Below are 17,728 nucleotides of genomic sequence, written 5' to 3'. Positions count from 1 at the left end.
AGATTAAAGTCTTAATTCTTTCTTAAATCTCAGAATTATGACTTCTTTTTTTTACCAGAAATAAAGAACTCTGAGATTAAAGTAAACATTTTTCTGACATTAAACGAGGTCAGATTTCTGACTTTTTTTTCTCAGAATTCTGATTTTCTTTCATCTGAGAATTATGACTTTCATCTCAGAATGATACTTTCTTTATGACTTCATTTAATCTCAGAATTATGACTTTAATCTCAGAATTTATGCTGTTGTATTTACTTTTTCTTTCTTTCCATTCTTATTTTACCAAAAATAAATCAGAATTCTGAGATTATAGTCAGAATTTCTCTCAGATTAAAGATAGTCCAATTCATGCTGTTTTGTTTATTTATTTTACCGGAAAAGAGAAATTTCTCTGACAAGAAAATCAGAATTCGGACTTATTTACTGTGACCTAATACTCTGCCGTACACCACATCTGACCATCTCTTAAATGGATAATCAGGATGAGCCGAAGAATAAAATAAAAAACGTATGGGTTACTGTATGTTATGTCATAGTTTCTTCATAAACTCACCAATTAAGTCCAGAGTGTGGACTGTAACGGTCCCACCATGATTCAGTTGAACTGACAGACAGGACAGTCAGTCTTTACCACAGGATAGGCACCACCTCCCTTCATCTCCACCTAAATCAGATACTAAAAACCTCATATCAAGGTCTGCTCCAAGGGCTTCAGGGTATGTCTTAAATAAATAAAGAATGCATTCTGATTTATGTCCACACTGTGTCAGTTGTTAGTTATGGAGCTGTGTTGAAGCCCAGAGTCTCGCTCTGCCACCTCTGCCTGGCCTGACAGTCCACAGGGTTCAGAGGTCAGTCCCTCAGGTCTGGAGGCTGAGAAGGTGCAGGTGGAGGCTTCAGACACTAAAGCTGCCTGCTGAGTCCCGGGGCTGAGCTTGTGGTCAGCCAGAGGACTGGTGATGCCCAGGATGGACAGGGCATCCAAGGTGCCGTCCGGATCCACCATTGTGTCGATGACTAGATCAAAAATAATAACGATACCATCCATTAAAATGAGCATGTTTGGATTTCATTTTCAGAAAAAATGATTGGTTAAGACCATTGACTGGGTACAAAAATAGACTTAGTCTTCTTAAATCCCTTCATAAGATAACGTAGAGTACACGTTTTCCTGAAAATGTTGTCTGAATCACCAGTTTCAGATCTTCAATAAGAGAAGATGTACATTTTGCAAATTATGTTTTCATTTAATAGAAAATATGAGCAGGGTACATATGTGTGACTGACAGCTGGTATCATCCTATAGGAGCCTGGTTGCTGGTGACGTCTGTGAACTTCAGAATAATTTTTTAATCTAAATCCTCAAAGGAAGGGTCACATACCTAGCAGTTGTCTTTCCACTCTCTTCAGGTCTTGAAGAACGGTTGAAATCTCCTGTTAAAATAACATAAATGAGAAATGAAGGCCGCTCTCTGGTGTGAATAAGCAAGTGAGCACACAGACTACAAATAAACAAACGTGTTTCAGTTCTTCACTGCTGCAGGAACACGTTTGGAGCCGTGCCTCGGTACTGCTTTCTGATCCATGTGACTTGTGCTGTGGAAATACATATCTCTTCCCGGGTTCAAATGAGTTCAGACTGAGTTAAAGGAACAATTTATGGCCCTGCCACTGGGAGAGGCAAACAATTTGGGTGACTCTGACTTTCTACACCCACATAACAGCCCGCGAGTCTTTCTTCTTTGTCAAAGTATCCATATCTGCTGCGCTCCAAAAATGTGTCTTGGATTTGATCCCCAGTCAGCCATATAATTCTGTAAGCACTCACTGTGATTGCTTCAGTAAGTAATCAGATATTGCCCGCTTTGTCGGAACGGATTTTGTGGCGATATTATTCTGTTTCTATGCAAATAAATCCGTTAAGTACTTCTGATGTATTAAGTTGTCTTCTTGGATGAATTTACGCCAAAATAAAGGGGAAAAAGAATAACCTTCCAGGACCCCAATAATTAAAATGCCTCACAATAAACTTCCCTGCATGGTTGTAGAGAGATTTAGTATTATTATTATTTAACAAGACCATATTTATTATCTTATCATATTTATTATCTTATTATCTGTCTGCTCCACAGTAAGATCAGTGCTACGTTTGAAAAGGCTGCAAAGTGATGCCATAACTTTATGTCTTTGTGATCCTTTTGAGAGCCTTTGTTGTTTTTCGTCATCATATTGACAGTTGAACAAAAACTTAGCGTCACCGAAAAGTACTAAAAGTTACAGATGCTGCTCAGTGCTTGCGAATCTGTGTTCGTTGCTTGTTCCTCTGCTCTGGAGGTGTAGCTTCGGAGGGAAGTCTGAAGACTAATGAATTCAAAATGTAGCCCTGCTCTTACTGTTTTTCCAGGATCTCCAACCCTACCTTTACTATACACTTAAGTAATTACATGTCATAGCTGTTGTCTGGTCTGGGCAAAAGGTAGACTGAGGCTAACTCTGACCCATGCTGCAAGTGTGCATTTAAGTATTGATATGTTGTGTGCTTCACCAGAACTTAGAAGTAGACATGTTCCTCACCTTGTTGGAGCTCTTGAGTAGTAAGGAGTCGTGCTCTGCCTGTAGTTTGATCTCAATCTCTTCCCATTTCCGTTCTCTATCCTTAAAGAGGATCCTAGATGCCAGGCAGTTGCAAAAATAGATGAAAGTGAAAAGATGTGTTGATATTTTTTTAATAATAGCTTCCCACTGTTTGACTGGTGCTCTTGGTCTCTGACTTAGAAATGATTTAATTTTCAGCAGTGCGTGTGCAGAGTGTTGGACTGACAAAAGGCCTCTGAGTTGTTATTCTCTGAGGTATAATAGGATATGAAGCCGCTTGTCAGAGTAAACCTTTGTGATGTGCCACTCAGACTCTGCTAGTTGGCCTAGTTCCAACATGAAACAAACACAGATTTTTTAAACGATATACAGTGCAGTCCTATTTTGGCAACTCAACTCTACTTACATTTGCCGTTTTCTTAGTTCACTATGTATTGTTACGTTACAATGACAGCGATGCGGCGCGGGGCTCACCTGATTTTGGAGGCTGTTTTGTCAACAGACTGACGTATCCTGGTTGACAGTTGAGTCACAGACGCCAACAGTAAACTGTCTAACACCGCCTGATGATGTGAAGAAACACTTCAGTAATGACTGAGTAATGCAGATTGTGTAACATTAAAGAGAAACTAGAGTGTGTAACAAGCTAATGGACTAATTTTATGCAAATGATATCCATAATTATTAAAATATTAGTTCAGGTATTCGTGTGGTGAGAAGTGACACTAGTTGGAACAAAGGCACATACAAAGCTCCCTCTAGTGGCTCTCTGTGGTACAGACTCTTTGGCTACTGTACTATACAACTGTATACAGCTGACATCTTTAACCACTGTACATTACTGTTTACATCCCTAATTCGTTGAATTAGTTGTTATTTCACATTATTGCACAGATCACATTGGTTATAAGAATCAATAGAGAAAAACATCTAAAATCCACACTCTATTACAACCTTATGCAGAATGCATGTATATATATATATATATTTTTTTTTTAGTATGGATCAGTGCTGCATAGAGAAGTGCGGACTCACATCTTCTCTGTTCCATGTCTGGCGGCGGATGGAGCGGGAGCCGCGCCCACGGGAACCGTGGGGCCGGAGCTCCACAGAGCGCCCGCTTGATCCCAGAATGTTGCTGTCCTCTGTGGACGGACCGCCTGGATAATCAAACACAGTCTCCTCCAACTGAAACACAATTTAAACATCAGATATGTAAACTATTTTCTCGGTGAAAAGAAGATGTTTCGTGTTCTGTGCTGAAAATACCAAAACTCCAGGATCGGTGGCTGCAGGGCTGACAGAGTCGATCTCTCCTGCCACATCATGGATTTCTCTGGCGAGCATGGCAAGGTCTTTGGCAAGGTCTTGACTAATCCTAATGAACAAACACAAAACAACCAATGTAAAAGTAGCAGAGGAGGTGTATTTAAATAGCGTTATCATGACTCATCACTCTCTCTCTCTCTGCCTCTCACTTGTGTACCTGGCTATTTCCTCACTGTGTGCCGTCCAGTCTCTCATATACTCGTCCTGTTCCCTGGACTGCTGCTTCAGGGGCGTCAGGCCGGCAGGATGAGGAGTTGCCGGAGCGGAACCTCCCAGCTGGGCAACTCGAGTGGACAGAAACGGCTGTGGGTGGCCCTGCTTGGACATGTGGCGGTTAGAGCCATACTCGTCCTCTGAGGTGGAGGCATAGTCCACAGGGACACGGCGCCATCGAGTTCCAGCTAGGAAAGGAAAGAGAGACAGTAGATTTTAGACATAAAAATATGAATTACTTAAAGCGGAGTTTGGACAATCAAAAATGAAGTATATTGAGTGAACATAATTTCTTCATGAAGATACAATACTGTACTCACACGCAGAAGTGACATGTCCATATGTGGAGCTGCCTTTACTCTTGTCAGGCAGCTTGGAGGCGCTGTTCGCTCTGGCTCTTTGTCCAGACACTGAACCTGCATTGGATCCTCTCAGTCCTTGTCTGATAGCAAAATCTCCTGCCACACTCCGGGCCCCCAGACCTCTACTCCTTGTCACAGTTGCCTCTGAGTCACTCTGTGCTGATGGGGAGCCGACCCTCGGCCTCCTCGGCTGTGCCAAGGCCTCTATCCTGGACATCCCCCTTCTAGCCATCCCAGTCCTGGATGTGGAACTTGCTGTGGAGGCCTCTGATGCTACTGACATCCTGTCGAGATCAGCAGGTTCAGTGTCCGATGACTCCCCCAGGCGGGCTCGTCTCAGCAGGGACGCCCTGGTGGGCCTGGGCTTGGGGGCAATGGCAGTTTTACTGGTTGCAGAAGAGGCAGGAGCCTGGGTGATCTTAGCTCGACTCGACTTTGTGCTTGCGCCCACTGTTGTGCTCCCTGTTTGGGCTCTGGTGTGTGAGCTTCTAGAGCCCTGTGTGGAGGTGGGCTGTGAGTCTGAAAGGAGTGAGTTGGAGTTGACGTCATCATCAGTGAGATCCAGAGAAGTCCAGGGGCGGCTGGGTGGTGGTGGAACAGAAGTTCTGGTCTTAGACTTTCTGTCTTGGGTCTCTCTGGCCCCAGTAGGCCCCTTGCCGGAGGAGCACAGCACCGTTTTCTCCTTGTGCTGTCCTGCGAGGTTCCTGCGTCTTTGGACAACTTTCCTTGCGCCATCAGCCTGACTTACTGTACTTGTTGTGTCCACGTCTGACTCGGGAGACATTGATCCTTCGATGGACTGACTGGGTGGATCACCTTGATCTGAAACTGTGGTCTCTAAAAAGGCTTGCACAGCCTCAGAGTCCTTCTGCAGTGTGACGCTGTCAATGCCAGTCTCCCTACTCTGACTTCTGCTGCCTGTCAAGCCATCAATACGTGGTATTAGCTCAATGGGCACGTTGGAACTTGGCTTTTCCACAGTAAAACTCTCCTGCCTCAACAACGGTTTCCCACCACTTTCCCTGACCTTCTCGTCTTCCTTTTTCCTCCTCCGTGCCTCGTCCATTCTCCTCTCTCCGCTGGTCAGGGGACGAGGGGGAAGCTTGGTCAGCACACCTGACTGACTCGATCTCCCACCACCACTGTCCTGTGACTTGGCTGGTGAGGAGCGATTTGGGCTCCCACCATGACTGCTCATACCTCCTGTAGCATGTCCAGGCCTATCTTTCCCCCTCACCATCTTCTCTTCCTTGGTCTCTTTCTCCTGCAGCTCAGTGTCCTGTTTCTCGCCCATGTCTGTGCGCAGGCCCGAGCCTGGAGTCCTCCTTCCCAGGCTGAGCTCCTCACCAGGCAGCTGAGGTAAGGTTCTCCTCTTACGCTCTATGTAGCCTGAGGAGGCCAAGGAGGCTGAGTGTCTGGACTCACTTATTTCAGCTGAAATAGGAGACAATTGATTGTGAGTAAAGAGAGTCCTTAGACAAATGCATTAGATATCATTGGTTTGAGAGTAGAGGAGATGCACTGATTCACTTTCTACCACATGAACTAAGAGGTTTCACTTTATTCTCTGTATTCATAATATTCTTATCTTCATAATCCTCTGTGTATGTGTTCACCTCCCTCTAAACAACAGTATGCTAATAAGTGTACCTATAGTAGACAATAGTACACTATGTGAAGACATTTTAATGTGACTCCCCCTAAGTGAGACTTAATTAATTTTAGACCATGTCATAGAGACAACTATGTGAATAGATTACACAGCAGTTAATCTACAGTGAGCTTACATTTACCACTTTAGTCGAATGGTCTTATGAGTGAGGAAGTACTGTAGTAAGTGAGTGTAATTGAACAAGGGTGCAACTTTTCATTTGTACAAGAAGACTGAGTCAATTTTTTCTCTTACCTTGTTTTGAATCCACATAATATTAAACTATCAATACATTACAAAGGTGACTCAATTTAAATACTCTTGGACGTTATTTTCTGATTTGCTGGCTTGGATTTGAGCTAATGTCACAATTGTGCTGACAAATCAATGTTTGCAAGTTATTTCATTTCAGCTCTTGTTTCTTTGCTACTATGAGAATACGTTTTCTGAGATATTTGAGGGTGTCATCATTTTGAGGTTTGAGAAACACAGATCAACATATCTTTTAACCTTTTGTGACAATTTATGGACTCGATTTATACTACTACTACTAAAAATAAAAATAATAACAACACTTTTCTTAACAAATGTTACAAAGTGCTTCACAGTCCAATCAAGCCTAATCAAATATTAATCAAACAAGAAAACAGTCCACAGTAAAAAATGAAACGAATCAATCGATGCAGCATAAGATTAATGAGCATGCATGAGATTATTTTCTCTCAGTACCTCTGTCCTCTGCCACCATCATGTGACTCTCCCCTCCTGACCCCTCAGGGTCTGTCCTGATGTGACTGGCAGCCAGAGTAGCCCACTGCGAGACCCAGCGCGGGCCCCCCACCACCAGCTCATCAGCCAGTACCTGCACAAAGACATCATAACCGATAGAAAGTCATTTGTTGCTTTTAAAAGTCACTATAAAAGACAGAGTGCCATTTTTTCAGTTCAGCTAGCACGTTTTTTTGTTTTGTTTTGAAAAAAAAAATGTGTTCAGCTGTTTGCACCTCTGTCTCAACGTGTCCAGCTTTTCCTCTTTCTCCTGCTCCAGACCTCTGAGAGGTGAATCCCTCTCTTTGGTCAGGACCTGCTAACCTCGACACACACACACCCTCCTGCTCATCCACACCAAACACCTGAAACACACACAAGCATAAGCATTCATGTAGCGATGGGGGACGGGCATTTCAAGTAAAAATGCTATTTGTATGTTCAATAGCATTATCTGTTTAACATCCCAAACCTCCAATCCCCCAACACATCCTGCCCTGCTGTCACACACAGGCCAAATATCTCTCCTCCACGAGGATGCAAAATTACAACACAGTCCAGCAGTGGCCTGCTTTCTTCAAACCAACAAACTTCACTGAAAGAAAAAGGCTTTAGTGTTTTAGCCCATTTTCCATTATACAGTTTATATCAGTAGTATCAGTTTTAATTTTTAATTCCCAGGGCAAACTCTCCACTCCAAGAAAACATGATGAGATGCAAACGAGATGCATTCAAGAAACATCTTAATTTCTTTCAGTTTTGTGTCTTTAATATAATTATTAACTGTATTATCCTATATTTATGTCCTTCCCAGTTTACACTGACAGTGGATATTTACAACAAGTTATAACAACTTTCCTAATCCCCACCTTGTCGATCATTTTCCTGGCCTCTTCCTCCTCATTGTCTCCGTTCTCCAGCTCTATGGTATAGGTCCCTCTGTCGCTGTAATCGTCTCTGTGGAGATGGCTCTCCTCGCGGCCACTCTGCTGGTGCGGTGCAGAGCCACGCCGCTTTTCCACAAATCCACTTGCCACCTTGGAAGTGTTCGTTTTGCGACGGCGCGCAGGGCTGTCCTCCTCTGCAAAGAGCCCCTCGGGTACGTTGGCACGACCCTCTCTGATCTTCATCCCCGCGCCGCCCCAAAGGCCCCACGCGCGCTCATCAAGTGCCGTGGCCCTGCGTTGCTCTCCGAGCGCATTCTCCGAATCACTCTGTGTGCCATCCTCGTGTTTACTTCCTGCCGTGGGAGTGGGAGCAGAAAGGCAGGTAATGGTCAGAAAGCACAAATTTACTGTGGCTATGTGAATCTACTGCATTCAAATGAGCTATTTTTGTCCATGTTTTCATCACTGGTGCACTCTTTCATCACTTGAGGCTCATTGACCCAAAATTCTCCCATTTTTTTTTAAAACACAGGCAGTAACAGACCACGCCCCTCACTGTTCTGCACTCTCCCTCCCTCCTCCTCTCTCTCACTCACAGGTCTCAGTCCACATCATACCTAAAGAAGTGGGTCATGAGTGTGTATATGCACCTTTAAGACTCTTCAGTTGTACTGGAACATCACTCTTCACACTTTCCCCGTCGTCCTCGGCAACCGTCTCTTTAAGAGCCAGTGGCAGCTCGTTTTGGGCCAACCAATCGGCAACTTTGACCTCGGCCGCGACCATGGCCGTCTGCAGTGGGCTCAGCTCCTCCCCCACAGGTCGCTTAGGACGTGGCCTGGTCTCTGGCCCCACTTTCGCCATTCGGTCTTTGACTGAGCCTTTGCTCGACGCCCCAGGGTCAAACTCAATTGTGAAGGAGGCGTGGCCATGAGCGGCCTCTGCCGCCGCAGAAGAACCAGCCTCTTGTTCTCGTGTTGGCGCCTCGCAGCTCACTTTACTCGCTGAGGGATTATCCTTGGTTGGGATCTCAAAGTAGCTCGGCTCCTGACTGGAGGTTCCTTGTACAGCAGAGTTTGGGAACTCACCTAAAGCAGATAATAAATGCCATTTACAAACATAGAACATATTAAAAAGTGGTCGTTTTGAAGTTGCAGGGCTGAATAACCCCCCAGTAGATTTTTCACTGCCTCAGTTACATTACAAGCTCACAAACACTGGTTACCTTTTAGCATCTTTATCTCTTTAATCTCCATACAGTATTCATACCTGGTTCAGGTTTTTCTCTCCTGCGGTCTGAGTTCTTCTCCTCTGGCCTCCCTGGTTGCTGGGCGTCAGCGTCTCCATCTCCCCACCACGCAGGCTGACCATAGAGGGGGGTGCCCCTGTGCAACAGCGCTATATCCACTGGCAAAGACAAGAGGATAGAAGATTGATTGCTTTATCAATGATGTATTACAAAACTGTGGAAAATGACATTGTGATTAGTTTGGTGAGTCTGAGCAGTTTTCAACCCAGATAGTTTGATTAAGAAGAAACAGAAATACCTGATATTTAAGTTAATTAACATTGAATAAGTTTGACAATTTGTTAAATCTGATCAACACTATATCTAAACAATCACTCAGCAGAAGACTGCAAACTACATGACCATAAACCTTCTTATAGTAACCAGTGGATTTTCAGCTTCACCTGCTGTCTTATCCTCAGTTCTGCCGGCCTCAGTGGGTTTCGCGGTGGCCGCCTCACACACCACTGCTGCTGCTGCTGCTGCTGCTGCAGGTGGTCTCACCTCTGGTTTAGAAGCTCCCGCTTCCGGAGGCTTCCTTTTGTTGAGCTGAAGCTGGCTGCTGAGTTTCTCATGCTGATGGAGGAGAAAAGAGAGCGAGGAGAGTTTACACTGACGACTGATCAATAACAAACAAACGACCCTGTATTACGGTGAATAACTGTGATATGTACAGAATACGTTCCTTTATTTTTACAATGCTGACACTGAGATGAGCTATATGAAATCCTTTCTGGGCATGCAGCGTGTTATGATGAAACAGCACAATCATTTCAATTCTTGAAAAGTGAGCTTCGCCCAGATCAGCAGAACTTTTTGCTCTTGTTGACTACAATACACCCTTTAAAGATATTTCTACAAACTGGATAACATAATCTGAATCAACCCTGACAGTTAGAATAAGAACTTCAGCGAGAGGTTTTCTTTCTGCATGCACTGTACAGACTGACCTTGAGGGCCTCCTCGGGAATATGCAGCTCTCCTCGCACCACAGTGAACAGGTTGGTATGTGAGGCAGGTTAAGGTAAAAAAGAGTGTGAGCTCTTTGCAGGGACACAGAAACATGCGCTGACGGCTTCATCTATTATGCAGTGGGCAGAGTGCAACGAGCATTCACGGCTGTTTAAGATAACAGCTTGAGTTACGGCACAGTGTCCGTGTTCACTGACCTTACACCGCTTGTCACTGGGTTTGACCAACAATACAAGACCACATTTGAAGGATATCGTATCCAAACCTCAGTTTGTCGTCGATTGTCAGCGTGACGTAGATTTGCTCCTGTATTCGGACATCATTGACAAATGTCTGCAAACGAAAAGCAGAGTGTGACAGTGTAAACTCAATATGTGACAGAAATAAGACATTTTGTCTTTCTGTAACTATCCTTCCACCACAGCTGAGGAAAGGAAAGGAAAAGAAACAAAAAGAAAGGAAAGGAAAGGACAAGAGCACTTGTTCTGTCAAAATCAAACCGCTGAAGCTTGATTTTAGAATTTATTATTCTACAGCAAAACAAGGCCTGGTTTTGTTCCCCGTCAGTTCCACTAGAATCACTTCAAACTTTTACTTGTTCTTTTTTTACTTCTAAACACGAATGACATTTTAATATAAGGTTAGTTTGAGTTTAACAACCATGATGCCCATTATTAAGTCAGGGATAACTAACTTAACTGAGCAGTGAAGACCCATCTTAAACACACTCACCCCATTCAAGCTGCCCAGGTCCTTCACCTTGTGTTCGTCTGTGTTTGGCTCGTAGTTGATGACAGCATGCTGCTTGTCCACACTGCGGGACTAAATCACACAGAATCCAGTCAATCATTTCAATCTGTGCTACTAATCTGTAGCACTTTCAGCTACAGTGTAATCCAGCCGGATGAAGAATGACAGCTCAGTGCGTGTGTGTGTGTATCCAGGGGAGTTACAGTACTGTACCTGCAGCATGAGCTCGCAGTCATCTCTGCCCACGAAGATCATCTCCCTGGGGAGACGATGACGCGTCCCCCCGCCGCTCACCAGGAACCAGGAAGTCAGACTCATCTCTGCCTCACGAGCGCAGATCTATGGCTGTTAATGCATCCTGCTGAAAACAGGGGTAGCATTAGCGTTAGCAGGACTGCGCTGTCATCCATCCCAACACAAATAGAGAAGAACAACATCCTTTGTGGCACGCTGCAGCCACCACGGTCTCCTGATGCGCTTTGGAAAGGGAGGAGTAAGAAAAGGAGTCCTTCATTTGTTACACACTGACTGCATGGCAGCGGAGATTGACTACACAGATACAGACATTTTAATTAAAAGAACAATTATTCAATACATTTATGCAAAATTAGTAAGTATTATTATAGACTATATTTTATCAAGGTTATATACAATCTCAAAAACAACCAGTCATAAAAATGAGAAAACATAAATATTTTAGAAACTGGCAAATAACAAACTGAATTCACCTTTACATCCGAGGAGTCATAACCAGTGGTGGAAAGTAATGAATTACATTTACTCACATTATTGTCATTTTGTAGGTTTTTTTGTACTTACTATTTTTTTAAAATTTGTAATTTTATTTTTACTTAAGAGTGCTTTTTTTGTTTGGAAGTACTGTACTTTGCCATGTTTTAATTAAAGGCAAACCTTTACAAATTAAAGTGCTGACAGAATAATAATCAGTCCCCATGGGTCAAAGGTCAAAGTGCTTTAACTTTCTCACTCACTCAGGGACCTTAATTAATGCCATTACTCAGTAACGGATGTGATTTAAAAACAATTCAAGTGACATTTGTGTTCCCTTGTCCTTTTTACACGAACCCTAACCTTGTTAAAAAAATAACTAAGTAACTTTTACTCTGAGTGCATTTTAAAGGAGCTACTTTTTTACTTTACTTTTTAACAAGTACATTTTAAGACCAGTACTTTGACTTGCACTTAATTAAAATGCTATCAAAATAGTGGCAGTTTTACTTGAGTAGAATACATTCAAGCACTAAATAACTATAATTTGATGTCTTAATCAAGAAATAATAACGTGTTTTACTATTTTTTTTATGTTTTTTGTAAAACAGTAAATGTGGAAATTCAATGATAAAGATAATAATTATATTTTAACAAATATCAGTTTGATGAAAGAGCTTCTACATACTGGTGTATTAACCATCATAGACATGTAAAAAAAGGGCAACTGTGGTCTAATAAATGTGTGAAGCACAGTATTTATAGAGAACATAGGTGGTTCATGACCTATATACTGACCAGTGTGCTCTACTTTGTACCTTCAGAGGAAAAGAGAGGCGACGTGTGTGTTATTTCTTTGTTGTTAACAATCTGCAGTCTTTTTACACACTGGACCTTTAAGAGTCATTTATAAAGATACATGTTTACAGTGTTCGCAGGTGTGAATGAGGCGTACGGCCTCATACAAACACATTAGTTCCACATCTGTGCGCGTACGCGTGTCATACGGCACGGCGGCTATTTCGGGCATCACCCGAGGACGCTGACATGCTCCAGTCTCTCGGCCTGTAATGCAGCAGAAAAACATGAAAGGAGAGTCCACTCACAGCTCAAACAAGTCCAGGCATCCTACTGAATTTCAAAATTGAATTCAGTCGGCAGAGTCGCGTTGCTCCGTCACCGAATCCAAGGCCACTGTAAAAAAAAAAAGGAAGAAAAAAAGGAAGGAATCAGATATTTACTGTGACTCACTGAAGGAGGAAATAAGAATGACTGAGGGGAAATGATTCGAAACGGTGTCAGAATGACAGTGATATTGATACACAGGAAGTCGCACAGAGACTCAGAGAGAGCAGTGATTCCCAGAGACTGGATTGGAACCTTCAGTTGTTTTTTAGGTCGCTTAAATAAATGTGCATATTTCTTTTCTTCCAGCATTGTGCAATGACGTTGGGAATCATTTATCGAGCATGTACTGTAACTCTCTCGCAACTGGAACCTTTAGAATGAAAAGAGTTTCTGTACTGGATGGTACCAGGTTTATGGTCGTGTAGATTGCAGTCTTCAGCTGATGGAATCATAAAATAATAATTGTCAAACTTATTCATCGTTTTAAAATGTAGCATTTGCCAGATCTTAAATGTCAGGTATTTCTGTTTCTTTCTAAACAGAATATCTGGGTTTTAAACTTTCATCCCTTCTCCACCCTAATAAAATTAATCTGGAGCCGCAATTCAAAATTAAGATAATATCATGTATAAAGTTTATTTTATACATACTGTATATACTATATTTAAAGAACTACAGTTTGTCACATTTATGAAATCTAAGAGCTACAAAACGAAAGAAGACTGTTCACATTTCATTGCTGTTTATACCAAATATGTGGATCCAACATTGGCCCGGACATCAAATGTGTATGTCTTCATGTACACATTTCTTCATTTATGTAACACTGCATTTGACGTAGACATTGGATGTGACGCAGAAAAATATCAAAACACTTTGATTTAAGCCATTATCTCTATAAAAAAAAGTGTGTTAAATAAAAATAACACATGCGATTTCACATGTTTTTTCTTCAAAGCTACAAGGAGCCACTGCAGAGTGGCCGAAGTGCCACATGAGGCTCTAGCGCCGCAGGTTGCAGACCCCTGCCCTAAACCTTTACCCACCGCATTTACATGCCTAAACAAATGTGTAACCCTACAACTAACTCTTAACCCCACAGAAGCCATTTGAAGTAGTGAGTATCTGCTAAAATGTCTGCACAACAATATGAATCATAAATGTGTCCTAATGAAGACACACACACACACACACACACACAGGCCAGGCTGAAGCAGTCGATAAGAGAAGCTGATACAGACATTAGTTATTCCATGCACTTATAGTTAGATTCCATGCACACATATACCGTGTCACTGGGGAGACTTGGCCCACTTTGCACCATCAGCACACAGGTATTGCCGAGTCATGCTCTGAGGAAGCCATTGATGAATTAGTGGGATTTAATTACACCACACTTTGTCATATCCGGGCTTCCTGTTTGTGCATCAATGAGACCTGACAGCCTTGTCATCTCTCTCCCAGTGTAGATGGAGAGATGGCTGTGCTTGTGCTTAACCCTTTCTGGTCCAGATTTCCACCGACTGCACACACACTCCATCTCTCTCTCTTACACACACACACACACACATATACAGTGAAATAATAAGCAGTGCAAATGACAGCACATGAACTGTGTGTGCACGCGAGCTGCGGCTGCTCGTGGGCTTGACAGTGGGCCAATGACAGAGCCTGGAAATTAGCCCATCATCTTAGGCCACGGCGGAGTCCAGCGTTTATCGTGCAGCCATTAAATAACCGCACAGTTCCTCTGATGTCATTTAATGATATTATTATTATTATTATTATTATTATTATTATTAATAATATAGCAGTGATGATAAAAAAAAAACATTCTACCTTGCCGTGGATGCTGATCTGTCACGTGAAGCGTAAAGATCCTAAACGCTCAGCAGGACATCACTGTTCATCTTCATCGCTGTGTGACAACAAACACACACACACACACAGCTTTACAACCATCACCGTCACGCGCTGCTGTAAATTAGGTTAAGGACGCTGTCTGTCTGCAGCCAAACACACACACACACACACACACATAGAGAGAAAGAGCCTGGGTTTGTCGCACAAACACAGTGATGCTTATTTCCACCACCACATCATCATCAGAGGAAGAGGAGGAGGAGGAGGAGGCAGCCGCAGCACAAAACACTGCCCCATTCTTCAAAAACAAACAAACAAATAAAGACATAAATAAACAAGAGGAGCACAAATGTCCTGTCACTTACCAGGCGCGATCATCGGCCGTGAAACAGCATATCCGCTCTGTGTGAGGAGGACTGAGGACACCGAGCTGCTGCTGCTGCTGCTGCCCAGCCCTGATCCTGCTGCACTGCTGCGTCTTGGTCTCACGGTGGCGCTGTGTGCTCATCCAGCAGAAGAGATCACAGTGCATTATGTAACAGTAATGTAATGGTACACAGTGACAACAAAACGTAGTGAGTGAGTTAGAAAGTGGTTGTGCATATACAAATTACACCCTAATTACTGTATATATTCAAACTATCATTGCAGATATTCACACTTTCATTCTAAATATTCACACTTTCATTCTAAATATTCACACTTTCATTCCAAATATTCAAACTATTACTCCAAATATTCAAACTTTCATTCCAAATATTCAAACTATTACTCCAAATATTCAAACTTTCATTCCAAATATTCACTCTTTCATTCTGCATATTCAAAGTTTCATTCCAAATATTCACTCTTTCATTCCAAATATTCAAAGTTTCATTCTGCATATTCAAACTTTCATTCCAAATATTCACACTTTCATTCCAAATATTCACACTTTCATTCCAAATATTCAAACTATTACTTATTCAAACTTTCATTCCAAATATTCACTCTTTCATTCTGCATATTCAAACTTTCATTCCAAATATTCACTCTTTCATTCCAAATATTCAAAGTTTCATTCTGCATATTCAAACTTTCATTCCAAATATTCACACTTTCATTCCAAATATTCAAACTATTACTCCAAATATTCAAACTTTCATTCCAAATATTCACTCTTTCATTCCAAATATTCACTCCTTCATTCCAAATATTCACTCTTTCATTCTGCATATTCACATTTTCATTCCAAATATTCACTCTTTCATTCCAAATATTCAAAGTTTCATTCTGCATATTCAAACTTTCATTCCAAATATTCACACTTTCATTCCAAATATTCACTCTTTCATTCAAAATATTAAATTTTCATTCTGCATATTCAAACTTTCATTCCAAATATTCACACTTTCATTCCAAATATTCACTCTTTCATTCAAAATATTACATTTTCATTCCAAATATTCACTCTTTCATTCTGCATATTCAAAGTTTCATTCTGCATATTCAAACTTTGATTCCAAATATTCACTCTTTCATTCCAAATATTCAAACTTTGATTCCAAATATTCACTCTTTCATTCCAAATATTCAAACTTTGATTCCAAATATTCACTCTTTCATTCCAAATATTCACTCTTTCATTCCAAATATTCAAACTTTCATTCCAAATATTCACACTTTCATTCAATACTTTCATTCCAAATATTCAAACTATCATTCCAAATATTCAAACTTTGATTCCGAATATTCAAACTTTCATTCCAAATATTCAAACTTTCATTCCGAATACTTTCATTCCAAATATTCAAACTATCATTCCAAATATTCAAACTTTGATTCCGAATATTCAAACTATCATTCCAAATATTCACACTTTCATTCCAAATATTCAAACTATCATTCCAAATATTCAAACTATCATTCCAAATATTCAAACTTTCTTTCCAAATATTCAAACTATCATTCCAAATATTCACACTTTCATTCCAAATATTCAAACTATCATTCCAAATATTCACACTTTCATTCCAAATATTCAAACTATCATTCCAAATATTCAAACTATCATTCCAAATATTCACACTTTCATTCCAAATATTCAAACTATCATTCCAAATATTCAAACTTTCTTTTCAAATATTCAAACTATCATTCCAAATATTCAAACTATCATTCCAAATATTCAAACTATCATTCCAAATATTCACACTTTCATTCCAAATATTCAAACTATCATTCCAAATATTCAAACTATCATTCCAAATATTCAAACTATCATTCCAAATATTCAATGACTGAGAAGTGTCCAAACGTTTGACTGGTTCAGTACAGTGCAGTAGCCCCACTTCGAACCATTAGATGGCGCCACAGCATTGAGTTATGAGCTCAGGTGAAGCGTCACTGAGCCTGATCAATAAAATTCAGAGGCTTTTAAATGGCACCAACACTATCACCAGCACTTCAATCAACTATCAATGAAAGCAAAGCAAAGTAGACATGAATGTTACTGAAGTCATAGATGCACATAGATGTTAACGATCTGCACTGGAAACAACAGCTGACTGTTGTTGATGTGGCCTCATCTGTATGAAATTAAGCTCCCATAGTCCACGGTCAGTGACTAATCTGGCTCTGACTCAGTGTGGTGCAGCCTCACATGAAAACAAAGAGATATTTAAAAAAAGAAGAAGAAAATGTCCCTCTGTTGAGATATTGTAGACGTTTATGTAAATCATGTAATTACAACACGGAGACCCAGGTGAGATCCTGTACCTTCAGGCTCCTACTGACTTTCATTGTATTAAGGCCAGACGTTCCATTACACAGACTATCATTTAAAGTGCCGTCACACTTCATCGGTGCATTAATCCACACTGGTGTAGTGCTGCCGGTTTTTTTTTTTTTTTCACTTTAAGGCTTTAATGTAAAATAAACATCACACTGCAGCCAAAAATGTGATCAGAGGCTTGTAGGAGGAGTAATATTTCAACACAGTTCAAATGACTTTGGTCATAATTATTTACTTTTTTGCCCGTAATTTTGTCTGGCTGCGTGTGATTGTAAATCTGGAGAACAAAGTGTCTACACTGCTGTAAAAGCACAGTAAACTGAACATATATGATACATCACACAATAATAAGTATAAGTATAATGTGCAAAGGCATGAGCGAACTAAGCGGCTGCACAATAGGTTTAACATTTAAATAAC

At 41.2% G+C, this 17,728-nt stretch overlaps 1 protein-coding gene across 4 annotated transcripts; it reads right to left on the bottom strand.

Moving 5' to 3' along the window:
• Window positions 1–274: 274 nt before the first annotated feature.
• cep170ab (centrosomal protein 170Ab) lies at window positions 275–15,095 on the bottom strand. Of its 4 annotated transcripts, none has more exons than XM_044029321.1 (21): window positions 14,901–15,095; window positions 14,512–14,590; window positions 12,651–12,738; window positions 11,029–11,176; window positions 10,798–10,887; window positions 10,320–10,398; window positions 10,044–10,102; window positions 9,498–9,669; window positions 9,075–9,212; window positions 8,456–8,893; window positions 7,788–8,158; window positions 7,155–7,283; window positions 6,880–7,012; window positions 4,458–5,933; window positions 4,082–4,325; window positions 3,865–3,973; window positions 3,631–3,783; window positions 3,070–3,158; window positions 2,575–2,668; window positions 1,383–1,434; window positions 275–1,017 (listed from the first exon to the last, which is right to left on the bottom strand). In XM_044029321.1, exons 4-21 carry the CDS (start codon window positions 11,131–11,133, stop codon window positions 767–769), a joined length of 4,182 nt encoding a protein of 1,393 aa, XP_043885256.1. In that variant the 5' UTR covers window positions 11,134–11,176; window positions 12,651–12,738; window positions 14,512–14,590; window positions 14,901–15,095; the 3' UTR covers window positions 275–766. The 4 variants fall into 4 exon arrangements, with proteins under 4 accessions (XP_043885256.1, XP_043885257.1, XP_043885258.1 ...); XM_044029322.1 differs by having other exon boundaries at window positions 11,029–11,173; XM_044029323.1 differs by lacking the exon at window positions 14,512–14,590.
• Window positions 15,096–17,728: the final 2,633 nt, after the last annotated feature.

Source organism: Solea senegalensis, linkage group LG6 (genome assembly GCF_019176455.1).
Source record: "Solea senegalensis isolate Sse05_10M linkage group LG6, IFAPA_SoseM_1, whole genome shotgun sequence".
Classification (NCBI taxonomy): domain Eukaryota; kingdom Metazoa; phylum Chordata; class Actinopteri; order Pleuronectiformes; family Soleidae; genus Solea; species Solea senegalensis.
Note: the sequence above shows the minus strand (reverse complement) of the source record. Positions and strands in the feature narration are given on the sequence as shown.

Bases quoted from the DNA above. Each gene is read 5' to 3' on its own strand.
- cep170ab (XM_044029321.1), bottom strand. From the start codon at position 11,133: ATGAGTCTGACTTCCTGGTTCCTGGTGAGCGGCGGGGGGACGCGTCAT. The intron at 10,399-10,797 runs GTGAGTGTGTTT...TTTCGTTTGCAG, and splicing joins ACCTGGGCAGCTTGAATGGG to ACATTTGTCAATGATGTCCG. The intron at 4,326-4,457 runs GTGAGTACAGTA...TTCCTTTCCTAG, and splicing joins TGGACATGTCACTTCTGCGT to CTGGAACTCGATGGCGCCGT.